Here is a 23,184-nt window from a genome sequence, read left to right on the forward strand (position 1 = left end):
CATGCTGATTTAAGTCTACACAATCACAGGTATTATCAGGCTGTATAGCTAATTATGTTTGCTCTGACTCAGTACATGTATTAGCTAGTTAGTGGCTAACAAGATTGAGATCCAACCTGCTAAATTGACAAACTAGCTGTTTGCAGATGTAAGAAACATCTGCTAGGTCTGTGTGGAAAGCGGCATCGAGAGAGCGGAGAGAGATGACTCAAGTAGCTAAGTAAACTTTAAAAATGGATGTACCACATTTAACGGTATTTGAATGTTAGATATGTTAAAAGGTAAAGTAAAAACGGTATGCCGTTCAAAAGACGCTCCTGAAGTAGTGACACACAACATAAGCCTAGTTTCCTGAAACGAGGCGATAAACCGTTTATACCGGGGTATTTCAAAATACCGACGGTATGATTTAATTACCGGGGGGCTTGGGGCAGTGCTACGTTACTACTTATAACCACAATATAAGTTAATGATGCAATATACCCAAAATCGCTCTAACATTTCCCGGTTGTAAAAGGATTAACTTCACTGGGGTAGGGGGCAGCATTTGGAAAATTGGATGAAAAGCATGCCCAAATTAAACTGCCTGCTACTCAGTCCCAGAAGACAGGATATGCATATAATTAGAAGATTTGGATAGAAAACACTAAAGTTTCCAAAACTGTTAAAATAATGTCTGTGAGTATAACAGAACTGATGTGGCAGGCGAAAACCTGAGGAAAATCCAACCAGGAAGTACTATTATTTTGATTGGCTGTTTTTCCATTGAAAGCCTTTTTGAAATCAGACACGGTGGTTGGAATTACAAGAAGTTTATCTTTAAATCAAAATATATTTTAGATTCTTCATAGTAGCCACCCTTTGCCTTGATGACAGCGTCAAACACTCTTGGCATTCACTCAACCATCTTCACCTGGAATGCTTTTCCAACAGTCTTGAGGGACTTATACATATGCTGAGCACTTGTTGGCTGCTTTTCCTTCCTTCACTCTGCAGTCCCAAACCATCTCAATTGGGTTGAGGTCGAGTGATTGTGGAGGCCAGGACATCTGATGCAGCACTCCATCACTCTCCTTCTTGGTCAAATAACCCTTACACAGCCTGGAGGTGTGTGGGTCATTGTCCTGTTGAAAAACAGATGATAGTGGGACTAAGCGCAAACCAGATGGGATGGTGTATTGCTGCAGAATTCCATGCTAGCCATGCTGGTTAAGTGTGCCTTGAATTCTAAATAAGTCAGATAGTATTACCAGCAAAGCACCCCCACACAAACACACCTCCTCCATGCTTCACGGTGGGAACCACACATGCGGAGGTCATCCGTTTCCCTACTCTGCATCACAAAGATACAGCGGTTAGAAACAAACATCTACCATTTGGATTCATCAGACCAAAAGGACAGATTTCCACCGGTCTAATGTCCATTGCTTGTGTTTCTTGGCCCAAGCAAGTGTCTACATCTTATTGGTGTCCTTTAGTAGTGTTTTTTTTACAGCAATTCGACCATGAAGGCCTGATTCACAGTCTCCTCTGAACAGTTGATGTTGAGATGTGTCTGTTACTTGAACTCTGAAGCATTAATTTGGGCTGCAATTTCTGGAGGCTGGTAACTCTGGGTCTTCCTTTCCTGTGGCGCTTGATGATTTTGCGACTGCACTTGAAGAAACTTACAAAATTCTTAGAATGTGTTAATGTAATGAACTGTTGTTTCTCTTTGCTTATTTAAGCTGTTCTTGCCATAATATGGACTTGGGTCTTTTAGCAAAAAATCTGTATACCACCCCGACCCTGTCACAACACAACGAATTGGCTCAAACACATTAAAAGGCTGCAAACAAGAAAAATATCGGTATGGGCCAAAAATGTAATGTTGGTGCATCACTAGTTAATTTCTCATTTACAATGTTTGTTACTTTCTCTTCATGCAGTCAATGTTATTCCAGTCTTCCCGTTATCATTGTTGATTTGGACACGTTGTTAGCAGAGTGCGCAACCAATGCTACACTTGAGAGAAGTTTTTTTTTTTTCATTCCATTTAATTTTGTCAATTTAGTAATTGTTTGGAGTGCTCCCGTCAATGTTGAGTAAGGATGCACACACAGATTTAGGCCTATAGGCTGAACACAAATGTAGGCATATAAATGTACCCATTTGGGGATCTGATTGGCTTAACGCACCACCACTAAATGACCCTAGGAGCTTTTCAAAGTAATGTTTTCTTCACCTCAAACAGCAAGCAAACAGTCTTATTCTCAATGGATGTAAAAACACAATAGTTCCTCAATGTATTTAAAAAAAATCTTTCCAGCTCTATCCCTTTCGATAACCACTCAATGTGAAAGGGAAAAATGTCATGCTCTGATCCAGTGGAAAGGTCATAAAATAGGTGTACCCGATTACTACTTCTTATCAGTGCTTGACTTGGACAGAGAGGTTCCGGTACTCATTTTGTATGCTGATACTGTTGATATTTTAGGTGCAGGAGCTCCACAATACTTTTGAGCTAATATTCTGTAAGAGGAACAGGAGCTCAAGCAGTAGAACATTTGAGGTGCCGGTACTCCGCTCAGGTGAGCTCCTGCCCAAGTCGAGCACTGCTTCTTATCTCTTTCGCAAATAGCCTAAAGCTGTGTCTGTCCAGGGCTCACTGGCGCTGGAAACTGAGAGCCCAGAATATTTTATGCAATGTTGCAATGTTGCTGTTTTATTTTACGTAGTTGGCCATGGCAATCAAAGTTACTTTTTTTAGGTTTAGATTTTCATTTTGATTAACCGCATGACAATAGTTGAGATATGAAGACGTTACTATAAATTAAATTAAACTGTTTCACGAAAATATGCTTATGAAAACTGTAACTGGCACGCAGATCAGTAGAAATGGTCAAATACATTGGCATTCCACATGAGAATGGTTGACGACTCCTCGTGTAGCTTATTACCGGCAACTTCAGGAGAGTAATGGCAGAATCTGCAGGAGCGGGAGACTAATAGTTGGGTCAGGTTAATTTTTTTTAATGTATTCTGGTTATCTCGATCTCTGACGCACTCTTGAGGCATTTGTCTTTTTTTCATTAAACTGTAAGCTTTAAGTGTCAGACAAGCTCAATGCATATCGTTGATTTTATTAAAACACAGTGTCTGTATATGGAAAAATATACCTTTTTAAAAATTTTAGACCAATTGAAAGAACAGTAGACTTTTCGACCAAGTTGTTGTCGGTGACGGCCCTAATTGATGAAATATTGATTATGACACTGGCCAGTATAATAAAAGACAAACAAACATTCATACATCCACTCTCTCATACTCAGCACCCTCCCCCCCTTTGGCAGATCTCCAAAGCTGGTGTGGTAGGATAACATTTATCCTTCCATGTTGCACAACATCATGGGCCTAGCCTATGGTCTACATCAGTGCTTCTCAACTAGTTTTGCCTCAGTACCCAAATTGAACCAGATTGTCTCAGTCGTGACCTAATATTCGCGTCGCAAAAAATAATCACAAATACAATCCTGATTTTTTTAAATATATATTTTTATGTTGATAGTAAATTTAGCAATTATATGACAAGGGAGCATTGTATTGTAAGTCTATTCTGAGTGTTTACAATTTGCTTAAAGTATCCTTCCTTCTGAAAGTTACCTGCCTCTCGGGTAGACGGATGAATGCCCGCCGAGTCTGTGTGATTGAGGGTGTTGGAATGCATGCACTGTTATCTCAGACCCAGTTGTGGAGAATGAAATTGGTCCTGATCGAAATCACAGGGGGGAAAGTATGGACAAATGGAGGGGAATACCCCACCCCAGACAAAGGATTTATTATACTGACCACTACCCCCCCACACACACCTCAGTTAAACAGTTTGTGTAGGCAACAAGCAACGGCTTAAACAAATTGTCCCGAGATAAGAGCCGCCTCACCCTTTACTTTTTTTATTTAAGGTGAAAGTTTTGTTTGCAGGATGGGAGATAAGAACTAGCTTTTTTACTCAGGGGTGACATTATAGCCTAGTAGCCTACATTAAATCAACATTATGCTGCGTACAGTAGTATGTTATCAGATCAAGCTCCACTCTGCAGACGTACAAACAGGATATTTTTTACAAATGATTTGAGAGACTGACATTCCATGTTTCCTGTTGGTCAAAAGTAGTGTTAATACAAAACATGCATCTCAGGTGTTGACAGGTGTTATTGGAGGGTGTTATTGACTGTTTTACCAGGGACATCCAAAGGTGTAGAGGAAATGTTTACCAGCTGTTTTCAAAGAACATAGGAAAAGAGAGTTGGCATGTCACATCAAACACTTTGCTTTTATGACTAGTGACTCAGACCAGGATTATCCACTTGGCCAAGGACTTGTGGGCCTACACACTGCAATAGGCAATGTTAAAAAAAACATTGTTCCTTAAAACTGTCCACACTTTTTATTACGACCCTGTAGCATTGGTAACGATAATACTTTTCTGAAATCGCAGAGGTTTGACTGTAAATGAAGGATCCTGTCACATGAACCTTTTTGCTGTAGTGTAATGCTTTTGTCATTGAAATCTCCACAAATTATTGTGTTATACTTTCATTAAGTTACCATGATGGCAGGGATGAGCATTTGAATTATTCTACTATTCGAATACGTTAATGTTATTACATTTTTTTCGGATATCCGCACAGGGTAAATACAAAATATATAAATAAGTTAAAATAAGGAATTTGGTATCGACTCTCAATCAGAATAATGCAATTGCACATGGCAGAGGTAAACATACTGCTTGTCTCCGTTACTATGGCTAACTGCAGCAGTGAAAGATTGAGAGCTTAAAAAACAGCTTATTTTACTAGGCCATCACTGTTGAACAGCCATCTACCAGGTGATGCACAATCACTTACACACTAGGGTTGGGCGGTATCCACTAGGGTTGGGCGGTAATTCTACAAAAATAATAATAAAATGTATTATTATTATGAATAAAAAGTGTTATTTTTACATACAAAACAATTTAGTCAACTGGGATCTCGATCCAGAAGAGGAGTGAATGTCTCTGCTGTAACCAAGAAGCTTGATCTTTACTTCTAGCCGCAAGTTAGCAAGCCAAATGCATAGCTGGAGCCCTGAGCTTGATATAATTTGACACATCTTTGATTTCTTATACTTAAGTTCAAAAATTAAATTATAAATATTAGTTATAGATCTGTCACTCTCATTGAAAGCATGTCTAAGAAGCGATAGAACAGACCTGTTTCCCATTCCCTTTCATTTTTGCGTATTTCTTTCGGTTTTGTACACCAGCTTCAAACAGCTGAAAATACTATATATTTGGTTATTGAAAATATACACTACATGACAAATGAAGGACACCTGCTCGTCGTACATCTCATTCCAAAATCATGGGCATTAATAGGGGGTTGGGTCCCCCCCTTTTCTGTTGTAACAGCCTCCACGGTGGGTTAACAAGGCAGTTAACCCACTGTTCCTAGGCCATCATTGAAAATAAGAATGTGTTCTTAACTGACTTGCCTAGTTAAATAAAGATTAAATGAAGGTGTAAAAAAACAAAAACGGCCAAATCGGCGTCCAAAAATACCGATTTCCGATTGAAAACTTGAAATCGGCCCTAATTAAATCAGCAATTCCGATTAATCGGTCGACCTCTACCCCAGACCATTATTCCTCGTGATTAACGTGATTAATCACTCCAGAGAACGTGTTTCTACTGCTCCAGAGTCTAATGGCGGCGAGCTTTACACCACTCCAAACTGACATTTGCCATTGTGCATGATGATCTTAGGCTTGTGTGCGGCTGCTCGGCCATGGCAACCCATTTCAAGAAGCTTCTGACTAAAAGTTATTGTGCTGATGTTGCTTCCAGAGGCAGTTTGGAACTCTGTAGTGAGTCATGCAACCGATAACAGACAATTTTTTTCACTCTTTAGCACTCAGCGGTCCCGGTCTGTGAGCTTGTGTGCGTTGTTGCTCCTAGACATTTCCACTTCACAATAACAGCACATACAGTGGACCAGGGCAGAAATTTGAGGAACTGACTTGTTGGAAAGGTGGTATTCTATGATGGTGCCACGTTGAAAGTTACTGAGCTCTTCAGTAAGGCCATTCTACTGTCTATGGAGATGCATGGTTGTGTGCTTCATAAAAATAAATTATACACACCGGTCAGCAACAGGTGTGGCTGACATAGCCGAATCCACTAATTTGAAGGGGTGTCCACATACTTTTGTATGCACACACACACACACACACACACACACACACACAGAGAGAACCAGTCAAAAGTTTGGACACCTACTCATTCTAGGGTTTCTTTGATTTGACTATTTTCTACATTGTAGTAACCAAAAAAGTGTTAACCTCTTGAACCTTTGGGGGCAGCATTTCAAACGTTCCCGTTTTAAACAAGATATTTTGTCACAAAAAGATGCGACTATGCATATAATTGACAGCTTTGGAAAGAAAACACTGACGTTTCCAAAACTGCAAAGATATTGTCTGTGAGTGCCACAGAACTAATGCTACAGGCGAAACCAAGATTAAATTTCATACAGGAAGTGAGCCAGATTTGAGGCGCTGTGTTCCAATGTCTCCTTATATGGCTGTGAATGCGCAAGGAATGAGCCTACACTTTGTCTTTTCCCCAAGGTGTTTGCAGCATTGTGACGTATTTGTAGGCATATCATTGGAAAATTGACCATAAGAGACTACATTTACCAGGTGTCCGCTCGGTGTCCTCCGTCGAAACTATTGCGTAATCTCCAGGTGCGTGCATTTTTCCATTTTGAACAGAGGAGAAACCGAACTGCCACGAGTGACTTATCATCGAATAGATATGTGAAAAACACCTTGAGGATTGATTCTAAACAACGTTTGCCATGTTTCTGTCGATATTATGGAGTTAATTTTGAAAAAAGTTTGCATTGTAATGACTGAATTTTCGGGGGGTTTTCTTAGCCAAACGTGATGAACAAAAACGGAGCGATTTCTCCTACACAAATAATCTTTTTGGAAAAACTGAACATTTGCTATCTAACTGAGAGTCTCCTCATTGAAAACATCCAAAGTTCTTCAAAGGTAAATTATTTTATTTGAATGCTTTTCTTGTTTTTGTGAAAATGTTGCCTGCTGAATGCTAGGCTTAATGCTATGCTAGCTATCAATACTCTTACACAAATGCTTGTGTAGCTATGGTTGAAAAGCATTTTTTGAAAATCTGAGATGACAGTGTTGTTAACAAAAGGCTAAGCTTGTGAGCCAATATATTTATTTCATTTCATTTGCGATTTTCATGAATAGTTAACGTTGCGTTATGGTAATGAGCTTGAGGCTATAATTACGCTCCCGGATACGGGATTGCTCGTCGCAAAAGGTTAAACAAATCAAAATATATTTCAGATTCTTCAAAGTAGCCACCCTTTGCCTTGATGGCAGCTTTGCACACTCTTGGCATTCTCTCAAACAGATTCATGCGGTAGTCACCTGGATTGCATTTCAATTAACAGGTGTGCCTTGTTAAAAGTTTATTCTTGGAATTTCTTTCCTTAAGCATTCTAGTACAGTTAAATAATTAACACACACACACACACACACAGCCGTCTAAGGTATGGCATCTCAGTGCCAGAGGCATAACAGTCCCTGGTTCAAATCCAGGCTGTATCACATCCGGCCGTGATTGGGAGTCCCATAGGGCGACACACAATTGGCACAGCATCGTCCGGGTTTGGCCGTCACCGTAAATAACAATTTGTTCTTAACCGACTTGCCTAGTTAAAATGTTACACACACACACACACACACACAACTGACCAAAAAGTTGTTGGCATTTACACATGTCCCCATTACCAGTAAAACAATCAAAACCTATATTTCTTTCACTTACTTACTTTCGTAAGCATTCATTCAAACGGCACTTTCGTGCGTTTTCCAGCAGCTCTTTGCTGTGCTTCAAGCATTTCACTGTTTATGACTTCAAGCTTATCAACTCCCGAGATTAGGCTGGCAATACTAAAGTACCTATTAGAACATCCAATAGTCAAAAGGTATATGAAATGCAAATGGTAGAGAGAGAAACAGTCCTATAATAACTACAACCTAAAAACTTCTTACCTGGGCATAGTGAAGACTCATGTTAAAAGGAACCACCAGCTTTCATATGTTCTCAGCAAGGAACTTAAACTTTTACTTTCTTCTCCAACACTTTGTTTTTGCATTATTTAAACCAAATTGAACATGTTTTATTATTTGAGACTAAATAGATTGATGTATTATATTAAAAGTTAAAATAAGTGTTCATTCAGTATTGTTGTAAATGTCATTATTACAAATAAATAATATATAAAAAATAAATAAAAAATATTTTAAAAATCGGATTAATTGGTTTCTGCTTTTTTTGGTCCTCCAATAAAATCGGTATCAGCGTTGAAAAATCATAAAATCGGTCGACCTCTAGTATGTATGTCTTGAAGCTAATAGCAGTGACGCCATTACTGTGCAACTCCGGCAGGGCAACTGAAAAATAGCGCACTTGGTAGTGTGTACCGGTGCTCGACCAGTCGACGAAAGCCAACATCACCCACGACAGTCAATGGCAATGAATACCATTATCATGGATTTCGACTTTTGAGTTGTCTCACTGAACTGTTCTTACTCTTTCAAATGACTACTCGACTTGTTGACTGCTCGATCCACACAGCAGACATTGTGGGCTAGGTTATGAATGCTGTGTTGCACGTGTAGTGCAACATTTTACATGGCGTTGTTACAGCATGTACCTACACTACCGTTCAGAGGTTTGGGGTCACTTAGAAATGTCCTTGTTTTTGAAAGAAAAGCAAAATTTTTGTCCATTAAAATAACATCAAATTGATCCGAAATACAGTGTAGACATTGTTAATGTTGTAAATGACTATTGTAGCTGGAAATGGCTGTTTTTTTATGGAATATTTACATAAGAGTACAGAGGCCCATTATCAGCAACCATCACTCATGTGTTCCAAAGGCATGTTGTGTTAGAAAGGCTAACTGATCATTAGAAAACCCTTTTGCAATTATGTTAGCACAGCTGAAAACTGTTGTGCCGATTAAAAGCAATAAAACTGGCCGCCTTTAGACTAATTGAGTATCTGGAGCATCAGCATTTGTGGGTTTGATTACAGGCTCAAAAATGGCCAGAAACAAATAACTTTCTTCTGAAACTCGTCAGTCTAGTCTTGTTCTGAGAAATGAAGACTATTCCATGCGAGAAATTGCCAAGAAACTGAACATCTGGTACAACGCTGTGTACTACTCCCTTCACAGGACAACGCAAACTGGCGCTAACCATAATAGAAAAAGGAGTGGGAGGCCCCGGTGCACAACTAAGCAAGAGGACAAATACATTAGAGTGTCTAGTTTGAGAAACAGACGCCTCACAAGTCCTTAAGTGGCAGCTTCTAATAGTACCCACAAAACACCAGTCTCAACAGTGAAGAGGCGACTCCAGGATGCTGGCCTTTTTAACATTTAATTGTTAGATTAATACATGTCTACTAGCAGTACATGTTATATTTAGAGTTAGCGATCTAGCTAATGTGTTTTGAGTTCACACTTCCTCTGGTGGTTAATTAGCACCAATCGAATTATGCCTATATATAATATTAGTACACAAAGATAAAGGCAAATTAATGAACAAAAACATCTGAAAAGCCTGGAGCCCGATTTTGATAGTAAAATAACAAAAATAGCCTAATTGTCAATACAAAATTCATGACAATCACTGGATTAGGTCACATATGAAAAGATTTGGAATCATGCATTCCTGCTTGGACATGTTAAATCTAACAATGCATTTATTGAATACCATCTCAGTAGTTTATTCCACTTCTTAATATATCAACATTTCTCCCAGGGATAATGTTAGTCTGGAGCCCTGGAAATGGATAACCCCTCTTCTAAATGACCTATTGACATGTCATTCAGCACTCACACAGTACAGTACAAAATGTACTGTTGACAATAAAACCTTAGTCAACTAAAGCCAAGAATGCTGGCTGCAGTAGCGTCTTTCGACAAATGGCTGTTTGCTGTATTTTGCTTGTGCAAATAGGCAAGCACAAGTGACGCAAGTGTCAGATAAATCACATTGTAAAGCCCAGTCAAGAAAATACAAATCAGCTTTGTGATAAATCTTTGTATATGGCAATTTGCCAATTTTTTTAAACCTGCAATTATTCACAGAGCTACACTTAAGCAACAAAATCAACAAAACATTACTCATCAAGAGGCAGCAATCTCGAGCTGAACAGTACAACAGCCAAAGCCAAGTGTGGAGAAACCATTCGAGTCATGCTACAGTATATGCTGATGAAGACATTCCACCCCACATTGACCTCTAGCATTCGTGCATCCCTAAAAAGTGCACAGCTAAAATTATAGAACCATCAGGCATCGGCATATGGAAGCAGTTTGTTCTTGCTCGCAATGAATGAGAGGGTATTTTTTCTTGCAGGTTTGAGTCACATTATGCAAGCCATTTCCTGTGTCCACAACCTTAATAAAAGGGAGCAAGGTCTGTCATAAAGCCAGGATTGGCCAGTAAATGCCTCAAACACATCTATGTAGCTCTAATTGGAGAGGTTATCATTTCTGTCACATACAGTATGAGTGAGGCAGGCAGCAGGGCAAACTCCTCCATTTCACTTTGCAAATTACGATTTATGGCACACAGTAAGCCAGAGAATATTTACTACAGCTCCAACGCCAAATACCCAGAAAGAGTATCCTTCAGTAAGGAGAAAGACACACTACTTATTCAAGTCTGCATCCAAGGTTCATGGATCAATTCAGACATTAGTCCCCAGGGAAACAAAGCCCTAGTACAACCTCTGGAGGTACAGTTTAGGTTAAGATGATGTAAAACTTCGTCCTATCATGTTTATGTACTTGGGATGCGCATTTTTCCCTTTCAAGATGATTTGATACGTATCTAGATACATGGGCTCTGATACAGGAACGATTATAGTTTGAAACGAGTCGGTGCTATTCGGTTTGACATTTTATTGTAAATTCAAATCTGTTGCTGATGGAACTCAAGAGCCTGGCTTCTCTGAGCTAGCTGTCTGTCTAAAGGATGTACAATGCATTCGGAAAGTATTCAGACCCCTTGACTTTTTCCACATTTTGTTACATTACAGCCTTACTATAAAATGTATTAAATTATAATTCAAAACTATGAAATAATACATATGGAATCATGAAGCAACCAAAAATAAAGGAAAAAAACTATATTTGAGATTCTTTAAAGTAGCCAACCTTTGCCTTGACAACTTTCCACACTCTTGGCATTCTCAAACAGCTTCATGAGGTAATCACTGGAATGCATTTCAATTAACAGGTGTGCCTTGTTGAAAGAAATTCCACGAATGAACTTTTCTTAATGCGTTTGAGCCAATCAGTTGTGTTGTGACAGGGTCGGAGTGGTATACAGATGATAGCCCTATTTGGTAAAAGACCAAGTCTATGTTATGGCAAGAACAGCTTAAATAAGCAAAGAGAAAAACAGTTCATCATTCTATTAAGACATGAAGGTAAATGTGAAAATTTCCAATAATTTTGTACATTTCTTCAACTGCAGTCGCAAAAATCATCAAGTGCTAAGATGAAACTGGCTCTCATGAGGACCGCCACAGGAAAGGAAGACCCAGAGTTACCTCTGCTGCAGAGGATAAGTTTATTATAATTACCAGCCTCAGAAATTGCAGCCCAAATAAATGCTTCAGAGTTCAAGTAACAGACATCTCAAACATCAACTGTTCAGAAGAGACTGCGTTAATCAGGCCTTCGTGGTCGAATTGCTTCAAAGAAACCACAACAATAAGAGACTTGCTTGGGCCAAGGAACACGAGCAATGGACATTAGAACGGTGGAAATCTGTCCTTTTGTCTGATGAATCTAAATGTTAGATTTTTGGTTCCAACCGCTGTGTCTTTGTGAGATGCGGAGTAGGTGAACGAATTATCTCCGCCTGTGTGGTTCCCACCGTGAAGCATGGAGGTGGTGTGATGGTGCTTTGCTGGTGACACAGGCTGTGATTTATTTAGCATTCAAGGCACACTTAACCAGCATGGCTACCACAGTATTCTGCAGCGATATGCCATCCCATCTGGTTTGCACTTAGTGGGACTATCATTTGTTTGTCAACAGGACAACGACACAACACACCAGGCTGTGTAAGAGCTATAACCAAGGAGGAGAGTGATTGAGTGCTGCATCAGATGCTCAACCCAAATGAGATGGTTTGGGATGAGTTGGGCTGCAGAGTGAAAGGAAAAACAGTCAACAAGTGCTCAGCATATGTGGGAACTCATTCGAGACTATTGGAAAAGCATTCCAGGTGAAGCCGTTTGAAACAATGCCCAGAGTGTGCAAAGCTGTCAAGGCAAAGGTTGGCTACTTTAAAGAATCTTAAATATAACATCTTTTTTTGATTTGAGCTTTATTTATTTGGTTGCTTAATAATTCCATACGTGTTATTTCACAGTTGATGTCTTCACTATTATTCTACAATGTAAAACAAATAAAAACCCTGGAATGAGGTGTGTCCAAACTTTTGAGTAAGTATTCAGACCTTTTGCTATGAGACTCAAAATTGAGCTCGGGTGCATCCTGTTTCCATTGCTCATGCTTAAGATGTCTCTACAACTTGATCGGAATCCACCATTGGTAAATCAAAGTGATTGGATATAATTTGGAAAGGCACAGAGTTGACAGTGAAATTCGGAGCAAAAACCAAGCCCTGCGGTCGAAGGAATTGTCCGTAGAGCTCCGAGACAGGATTTTGTCGAGGTACAGATCTGGGGAAGGGTACCTTTCCTACATGGAAGTGGTTTGGAAGCACAAAGGCTATTCGTGGAGCTGGGCGCCCAGCCAAAATGGGCAATTGGGGGAAAAGCGCCTTGGTCAGGGAGGTGACCAAGAACTCAAAGGTCACTCTGAGGTCACTTCGGTAAAAGGCACAACAGCCCGCTTGAAGTTTGCCAAAAGGCACCTAAAGACTCTCAGACCATGAGAATCAAGATTTTGAATGCCAAGCGTCACTTCTGGAGGGAACCTGGCACCATCCCTACAGTGAAGCATGGCGGTGGCAGAATCATGCGATAGGGATGTTTTTCAGTGGCAGGGACTGGGAGACTAGTCAGGATAAGACCATGGTGCTTGCCTACGGAGCTGTGAGGGGAACGGCACCTCAGTACCTCCAGGCTCTGATCAGGCCCTACACCCAAACAAGGGCACTGCGTTCATCCACCTCTGGCCTGCGCGCCTCCCTACCACTGAGGAAGTACAGTTCCTGCTCAGCCCAGTCAAAACTGTTCGCTGCTCTGGCCCCCCAATGGTGAAACAAACTCCCTCACGACGCCAGGACAGCGGAGTCAATCACCACCTTCCGGAGACACCTGAAACCCCACCTCTTTAAGGAATACCTAGGATAGGATAAAGTAATCCTTCTCACCCCCCCTTAAAAGATTTAGATGCACTATTGTAAAGTGGCTGTTCCACTGGATGTCATAAGGTGAATGCACCAATTTGTAAGTCGCTCTGGATAAGAGCGTCTGCTAAATGACTTAAATGTAAATGTAAATAAGATGAACGGAGCAAAAGTACAGAAAGATCCTTGATGAAAACCTGCTCCAGATGGCTCAGGACCTCAGACTGACGCTAAGGTTCACCTTCGAACAGGACAACAACCCTAAGCACACAGAAAAGACAATGCAGGAATGATTCAGAACAAGTTTCAATGTCCTTGAGTGGCCCAGCCACAGACCAGAATTGAAAACCGATCAAACATCTCTGGAAAGACCTGAAAATAGCTGTGGAGCAACGCACCCCATCCAACCTGACAGAGCTTGAGAGGATCTACAAAGAATACAGGTGGGCCGAGCTTGTAGCGTCATACCTAAGAAGACTCAAGGTTGAAACACTGCCATAGGTGCTTCAACAAAAGTACTGAGCAAAGGGTCTGAATACTTTATATATATATATAAAAACAGTCATCTTAAATGTACATACATAACACACATCTATACATATATATATATGCAAACATTTCTAAAACTTGTTTTTGCTTTGTCACTATTGGGTATTATGTGTAGATTTATGAGGGGGGGGGGCGATTTAATACATAAGGCTGTAACATAACAAAATCTGGAAAAGGTCAAGGGGTCTGATTAATTTCCGAATGCACTGTATATGTCTATGGTGTCTGTAGGCACTTTAGCTGAGCCATAAGAGATACTGGGCATCTACCCACACACTATCAGTTTGGGGGAGAAACGTTTGCTTTTTAATCTGAAATCACCGTCACAAACTCATTTATTGGTCATTCTCGCAGATTCATTATTACAGAGAATCAGACAAATTAGCTACTTATCTTATTCAAGCCAGTCTCAAAATACAACACTTCCCCTTTGAGACAAAAAAAAGCTTTTACCCGACTTGCTTTTCAAAGATGTCTAGAAATGTACACGGTTGTGCTCTTGTAGGAAGCATTCCCTCACCTATCGCTGACTACATTATCTATAACTGGGTTAATAACAAAGGATATGAAGAAAATGTTCACACGTGGCTACATGCAGCTCTTGCTTTGATCTCAAAACAAGCTCAACTACTCACGACCACAGCTGTGGGCTCCCGAGTGGTGCGTCGGTCTAAGGCACTGCATCTCAGTAATTGCGGCGTCACAACAGGCCGTGATTGGGAGACCCATAGGGCAGGGCACAATTGGCCCAGCATCGTCCATGTTTGGCTGGTGTAGGGTGCCATTGTAAATGAGAATTTGTTCTGAACTGATTTGCCTAGTTATATATAAAATAAAATGTAAACAGTCCAGTTCAAAGTAAATGGCACAGATCCATATATGGCAATAGCCTATTTGCATATAGACCTACTGCAGCTCTGATTGGTTATGCCACACTGGTCCGGGCTGAGTCGTGTACAATAAAATCTACTCAGATTACTTCTGCCTACAACATTTCTTGCATAGTTATTTTTGTTTATGGAATGTTGCATTGAAAGTGGTTATTGATTCGATCACAATTGCCACAGTAAAAGGAAACATTGACAGTGTTAACAGGGAAAAATCTACAATGTTGAGTGAAGATCAATCTCGTGCTTCTCTCCTTGCGTTGACTTCTCTTCTGCACTCTGCGCTGGCAGTCCCGGGGAGCTGTGCTGCAAGGGGGGAACATTGGTCATAGCCAATGAATATATGGCACTAGGGTTGCAAAGGGTCGGAAACTTTACAGTAAATTTCCAGAAATTTTCCATGGGAAGTTTAGTTGCCTTATAACGGTGAACCTTTTTTTGTGGGATACACAATTCTAGGTCTTGTGGCATATTTTGGTTAAACTATCCCCAATTCAATGGAATTGTCACCCTCTGCATTTACAGTGCATTCTTCCATCACGTGCAGCTGATTCTCAAGATCCTCCACACTAATGAGATGTTATTGAGCCCACAACTACACTGTCAGAGCCAGGAAAAACATGCTTTCTGGTACGTTTTGATTACAATACTGGGTGGGGTGAATATATTGTACATGACATACATGACTTTTTGAAAACTAGTAAATTGTAGTCTACAGCAAAGTGTTTAAATAATTTCTAACTTAATTTCTGCTGGTAGTTTTTGCTACCATGTGGGTTTTAGCTTGCTTGAGCCTGCTAACTGAGGTGTTAATTCACCTGTTTCCATACATGTTTCATTTTAAAACATTTATCTTACAAAGGAGTTGTTTAATCTAACTGCTTAACAATGTATCTGTACATGGAATTTGTTTTGTTATTTTACTCATTTTTTTCTAATCTTTGCAGGAAAATGCCACAGGCACTATCTGATGTGTGGAGACATTTCACTGTAGCTAATGTAGAAAGAAAAGCTATGTACATTTGCAAATACTGTCACAAATCATATGTGAAGAACGCAACAAAGATGCAGAATCCTCTGGCCAAGTGCATAAAGTTCTCCCAGCGCTCACAACAAGCAACCTCTGATAAGTCCCTCTACTTCTATTCGAGGTGAAAATGGTGAATCAGACACTTTACCGATAGCAACAGCTCATGGTCCTCCAGGAATCAGAAGTTTTTTTTGACTCAATGGAGGAACGTAGTCAGAGAAATGCTGATGAATGTCTTGCTCGAGCTGTGTATGCAACTGGTTCACCTCTGATGCTCACAGGCAATGTGTATTGGAAGACATTTCTGAATGTTATTCGCCCAGCATACACCCCTCCAACCAGACATGCTTATCTACTCATTTGCTGGATGCAGAGTTCAACAAAGTTCAGGTGAAGGTCAAGCAAATCATAGAGAAAGCAGACTGTATTGCAATCATCTCTGATGGGTGGTCGAATGTTTGTGGGCAAGGAATAATGAACTACATCATCTCCACCCTTCAACCAGTATTCTACAAGAGCACAGACAAGGGACAACAGACACACCGATCTCTACAATGCAGATGAGCTGAAGGTAGTCATCAATGACCTTGGACCACAGAAGGTATTTGCACTGGTGACAGACAATGCTGCCAAAATTAAGGCTGCTTGGTCTAAAGTGAAGGAGTCCTACCCTCACATCACACCCATTGGCTGTGCTGCTCATGCAATGACTATGCTCCTCAAGGAGGTCTTGGCACTGAAAACAATGGATACACTCTACAAGAGAGACAAGGAAATGGTTAGGTATGTGAAGGATCATCAAGTTATAGCAGCAGTCTACCTCGCCAAGAAAAGTGAGAAGAATAAGAGTGCCACATTGAAGTTGCCCAGCAACACCCATTAGGGTGGTGTTGTCATCATGTTTGACAGTCTCCTGGAGGGGAAGGAGTCTCGCCAAGAAATGGCCATACCACAGTCTGCCGATATGGACAGCCCAATCAAGAGGATCCTCCTGGATGATGTATTTTGGGAGAGAGTGGTAAGCAGCCTGAAACCTATAGCAGTAGCCATTGCACGGATTAAGGGAGACAATATCATCCTGTCTGATGTTCAGACACTGCTTGCAGGTGTAAGAGAATAAATCTGTACTGCCCTGCCCACTTCACTGTTGCTCTAACCAGAGGAAACTGCAGTTCTGAAATACATCAAAAAGCAAAGACTTCTGCCTGAAGCCCATACTCGCCACAGCGTACCTGTTGGACCCCAAGCATGCTGGCAAAAGCATCCTGTCTGGTGCAGAGATCAACAAGACCTATGGTGTCATCACTACCATGTCTCTGGCCTGGATGAGGGCAAGGTTCTTGGCAGTCTGGCAATGTACACTTCCAAGCAAGGGCTTTGGGATGGAGATGCAATATGGCAGTCGTGCCAACATATCTCATCAGCCACCTGATGGAAGGGACTTTGTGGATCTGAGGCTCTTTCCCCTGTTGCCTCCATCATCCTCCAAATCCCACCAACATCCGCAGCCTGAGAGCGCAACTGGTCCTTGTATGGGAACACACACACTAAAGCACGCAACATGCTGACCAATACAAGGGTTGAAAAATTGGTGGCCATCTAGGCAGATTTCAGGCTTTTTGAGCCTGACATCGAGCCATCCTCAACAAGGTTGGAAAGTGACAGTGAAGATGAGGCCTCAGAGTCTGATGTTCAAGAGGTGGACATTGAGAAGGTACAGGGAGAAGATATGGAAGCCTGAGAGGAAGACAAATTAAGCTTTAGTTTGTAGACTATCATTTTACAGATGTTGAAAATGTTTTTGGGAGATGCGATGGATCATTGGGATCATTCAATATTCCCTTTTGTTGTTCAGTGAAATTATCCCATAAGTCAACTCATTTAATTGAAGTTCAATTCGTAACTAAATAGTTTTTTATTTCTATTGGTGGGATTTAATCATTTGCAATTATGTCTACTTATGATAAAGTAAAAGGTTTATGTTTGTCTCCATATGATGAATATATCCAATGCAAAAAAACATCTACATTTGAATGGTATTAATATTAATTTGCATACATTTCCATTAATTCCCACAGAAAATGTCCACCTCTGAATATTCCCCAAAATGTGCAACCCTATATAGCACAACTTTGGATTTCACCTCTCCCCAGTCTCATAACCTAATGTTTTAGAGCGTTTGGGAGTTGACAGACACGGAGTGATCTTCTCGGGATGTCTTTGGCCCATCGCGCTCTAGAGACTCCTGTGGTGGGCCGGGCGCATGCATGCTGACACGGTCACCAGCTGTACGGTGTTTCCTCCAACACATTGGTGCGCCTGGCTTCTGGGTTAAGCAAGCAGTGTGTCAAGAAGCAGTGCGGCTTGGCAGGGTCGTGTTTCAGAGGATCCATGGCTCTCGACCGTCGCCTCTCCCGAGTCCGTAAGGGAGTTGGGACAAGAGTGTAATTACCAATTGATCTCACGAAAAAGTGGGGAGGAAAAAAGTGTACAAAAAAAAAATGCATGTAGCCTACCAATAGCCTACTTTTATTCTGGTAAAACAACCTTTTGAACAGTGTCTTTGATTTTAAAAAAGAACCTAGCAAATTACATTGGTTGTCACTCAACTAGTAAAGCCGATTGCGCAAACAATGCATAAAATGATGAAGCGTAGCCTTCAGTCATATAGCCAATCGAAGGAAATAGGCTACATTTCTTTAAAACAGATCAAACGCAAGACAGTTAAGAAGTGTCCGCTATTATTAAGTATAGGCTATAGCCTAAAAACCAAGCATCCGACCAGGGGGTAGGGGAGAAGAGAAACCATATATTCTGACAGGAATTCTCCGCTGTGTCTGGCCTGCATTACTCTCTTGCGTTGTGTAACATATTGAAATAGGTAATAGCAAATAGGAATAGGCAAATTACTCGGAATGTCACTTGTGTGCTGCCCTGCTGTGCTCTACCAGACACTGTTCTATACTGTGGGGTGCCAGTCAAATTCAAATAGGCTAAACCGTTGTCTGTCACATCACGAAGTCGTCACCATCAACAATGGCTGTCAATCACTGTCGATATTAACGTAATGACCATATCACCTCCACCCTACCTGACACCCTAGACCCACTCCAATTTGCTTACCGCCCAAATAGGTCCACAGACGATGCAATCTCAACCACACTGCACACTGCCCTAACCCACCTGGACAAGAGGAATACCTATGTGAGAATGCTGTTCATCGACTACAGCTCGGCATTCAACACCATAGTACCCTCCAAGCTCGAGACCCTGGGTCTCGACCCCGCCCTGTGCAACTGGGTACTGGACTTCCTGACGGGCCGCCCCCAGGTGGTGAGGGTAGGCAACAACATCTCCTCCCCGCTGATCCTCAACACGGGGGCCCCACAAGGGTGCGTTCTGAGCCCTCTCCTGTACTCCCTGTTCACCCACGACTGCGTGGCCACGCACGCCTCCAACTCAATCATCAAGTTTGCGGACGACACAACAGTGGTAGGCTTGATTACCAACAACGACGAGACGGCCTACAGGGAGGAGGTGAGGGCCCTCGGAGTGTGGTGTCAGGAAAATAACCTCACACTCAACGTCAACAAAACTAAGGAGATGATTGTGGACTATAGGAAACAGCAGAGGGAACACCCCCTATCCACATCGATGGATCAGTAGTGGAGAGGGTAGCAAGTTTTAAGTTCCTCGGCATACACATCACAGACAAACTGAATTGGTCCACTCACACTGACAGCGTCGTGAAGAAGGCGCAGCAGCGCCTCTTCAACCTCAGGAGGCTGAAGAAATTCGGCTTGTCACCAAAAGCACTCACAAACTTCTACAGATGCACAATCGAGAGCATCCTGGCGGGCTGTATCACCGCCTGGTACGGCAACTGCTCCGCCCTCAACCGTAAGGCTCTCCAGAGGGTAGTGAGGTCTGCACAACGCATCACCGGGGGCAGACTACCTGCCCTCCAGGACACCTACACCACCCGATGTTACAGGAAGGCCATAAAGATCATCAAGGACATCAACCACCCGAACCACTGCCTGTTCACCCCGCTATCATCCAGAAGGCGAGGTCAGTACAGGTGCATCAAAGCTGGGACCGAGAGACTGAAAAACAGCTTCTATCTCAAGGCCATCAGACTGTTAAACAGCCACCACTAACATTGAGTGGCTGCTGCCAACACACTGTCATTGACACTGACCCAACTCCAGCCACTTTAATAATGGGAATTGATGGGAAATGATGTAAATATATCACTAGCCACTTTAAACAATGCTACCTTATATAATGTTACTTACCCTACATTATTCATCTCATATGCATACGTATATACTGTACTCTAGATCATCGACTGCATCCTTATGTCACTAGCCACTTTAACTATGCCACTTTGTTTACTTTGTCTACATACTCATCTCATATGTATATACTGTACTCGATACCATCTACTGTATGCTGCTCTGTACCATCACTCATTCATATATCCTTATGTACATATTCCTTATCCCCTTACACTGTGTATAAGACAGTAGTTTTGGAATTGTTAGTTAGATTACTTGTTGGTTATCACTGCATTGTCGGAACTAGAAGCACAAGCATTTCGCTACACTCGCATTAACATCTGCTAACCATGTGTATGTGACAAATAAAATTTGATTTGATTTAATATCGTCCAACCCAACTTCTATTCATTGTTATCTATGTGACCACAGTGATGCAGACACAAAAGACAAAAAATAATTTCCATCAAAAGCTGCCATCATCATCATAAAAGGTTCCTTTCCAGGTAGGGCCTACCTCTCACCCATGCTGAAGTCAAATTTAGTGGTATGACAAACTGAATGTAGTGGGTTGATGTTGGCTAGATACGTGCCTTTATTAAGGTCTCCAAGGAATGTAAGCTACAGATCTGAAGAGTTTGTGTACTTTACTAGGCTGAAAATCCATTAAATTATACCTTGGACAATATGTGGCTCGTCCTGTTGGTTTAATGTCTTACCTGACCAATGTATTTATTCCCAATCTTCCTACACGGAGGGAGGCTCCCATTAGTAAAATATCACTGGAGTAGAAATAGCCTAACCTAGCTTATGCCATGGACTGGCTGGGCCGCTCTCTTTACAGCAGACTTATCCTTCAACAAATGACAACTAGCATCAACATGATTTTTTACGAGTCAGTCATTTGGAACAGAATTGGGTCAAGTGTGGAGCAGGAGCCACAATAAAGCTGGGAAGTGATCATGACTTCTGTGTGGATCCCTGGCTGGACTTAACCATCAAGGTGGAGAAGAAAGCAGCTGTTGTCTGTCTACTCAGCTCACTGTCTGCAGTCCAGCTTTACAAAAGAAGGGCAAAGCAATTAAGTGAAATGCATTCTCAGGATGACATGTTCTTGTTTGTTTTCTTTTTATGAGAGTCTGTATTAACTCTAAAAAGCATTTCCAGTTTTCTAGTAGAATAGAGAATGCAACTGCAGTTCACAAAAAGGGATATCTATGCAGTACAACTCCTGATTCCCCCCAGGTCCAGACATCCCTGGGTGTACATAATCCCACACCTCAGTAACACATGAGAAGAGGATGGGAAAATAAACAGAGGATGGACAGAGATACTTTTTTTATCTGGAAATCCCCATCCCTACTAGAGGTGTATTCAATCACCTCTGGCTGTAACAAGCATCCTCTTATCAGGGGGATCCACCACTCTCTCAGTCTATTCATCATTATCCATCTCAGTCAGAACTAGGGGTTTTATGAACAGGCAGAATCCATCTAGGCTCCAGCGATGCCTAGATGGATGAACATTTTGTTCCTACGGCACAGAAGTTGTTTGTCAGTTGAGTGACATTGGGGCCACTATTTACCTATTCATGTGGCTGCCTCTAGTGAGTGAGTTGATTCAGCTGGATTGGTTGGTTGATTGGTTGTCTCCCTCTCACACATGGGCCTGGAAAGATGCCACTGCACTTGGGATGTGTCTTTACTCCCTTACGGGTAGCCTACGTTCCTTCATCATTCTTCGAATGCAGGCCATACTTTGGGCTCAGTATAAACAGTATAAACATCCTCTTTCTTGTTTGCTCTTCTTCAGTAGGTTCCTCTTTCAACCAAGCCAATTCAAAAGGAATGTTCCAACTGTAGGCCAAGTATTTTTTTTTTACAAAAGTACAGTATAACAATGGTTTAGCAGACCAGAGTGTGGGTCTGGTTTGGGAACCTCAGTTCTGGGCCTCACTTTTGAGACCCCCCCAAAAATACAGAAATAACAAGTAATTGACTTCCCTATGCCCAGCCCATCTTGTAGGAACGTTGGATAAAAACAATGTCGTATAAGACAGGAAGTTAGGATTTCTATTCTCATTCTGCCGGTGTCAAACAAAATATGATATCCGACAAGTTGCAAATGATGTGAGATTGTAAATGATATGAGACTCATGCAAACCTTACAGCTGAATGCATTCTCCAAAATCATGATACCAAAGCTGCTCCCGGTGCAAGCCACGCGCGTCACGAACTACAATTCCAAAGGGCTGGATTTGTCACATCAACAGGATGTTACAGTTCGTCTCAATGAAACTCCAGTTTGTGGTTTAAATATCTACAACACTCATCTACAACACTCAACACCCCCCCCCCCCCCCAATAGTTCAACAATGATACGCTGCAGACTGCTTCAAATCTCAGATATCAATAGCTAACCACCTAGCTAGTCTAAGCTAACCAGCAAGCATTATCAACACTGACGGCCTGGATAAACCCAAGCATTTGAAGTTCAATGTAGCATTCGTGTTCCAAGTGTTACATTCAAAAACTTACCAGTTTTGTCCTGATCTAATCTCACGACAATCAAATAATCAGCCAATCTCGCCATGTTTGCTTCTTATTCCGAAATCTACCAACACAATTCAGCATTTTTCTTTCTTCAAAAGCACAGCCATGTTTGACAGAAGGAGTGATATTGCGCCTGCGTGTAGAAGTAGCGACATCCATGGGCGTGGGCGCTAGGTTTACAAATAGAAACTGTGTGGCAGCAAACAGGGTCACACCCTGCCACACCGCTTGTTGGCCAGCACGGAAAACCATCTGATGACCACTCGAATCCCGTTAGCATGCTCATTAAAAAAAAGTTACCTACCAATTGGGGAGAAAAGGGGTAAACAAAAAAAAAAAAGTACATTGAAAAAAAATAAGTTTCCCAAATATTTCCAAGTCCATTCGAGAGTAGATGAGACTAGCCTAGATTAGAAAAAAT

At 41.5% G+C, this 23,184-nt stretch overlaps 1 protein-coding gene across 1 annotated transcript in view; it reads right to left on the minus strand.

The window, feature by feature from the left end:
• Positions 1-22,892, minus strand: part of LOC115112205 (myotubularin-related protein 13-like) — a 168,004-nt gene extending 145,112 nt beyond the window's left edge. Inside the window, exon 1 of the mRNA XM_029639079.2 lies at positions 22,749-22,892. Within this exon, the coding sequence (XP_029494939.2) occupies positions 22,749-22,803 (55 nt within the window). The 5' untranslated portion in view covers positions 22,804-22,892. The remainder of the gene's footprint in view (positions 1-22,748) is intronic.
• Positions 22,893-23,184: the final 292 nt, after the last annotated feature.

The sequence above is a fragment of the Oncorhynchus nerka genome, linkage group LG27, assembly GCF_034236695.1.
Source record: "Oncorhynchus nerka isolate Pitt River linkage group LG27, Oner_Uvic_2.0, whole genome shotgun sequence".
Taxonomy (NCBI): domain Eukaryota; kingdom Metazoa; phylum Chordata; class Actinopteri; order Salmoniformes; family Salmonidae; genus Oncorhynchus; species Oncorhynchus nerka.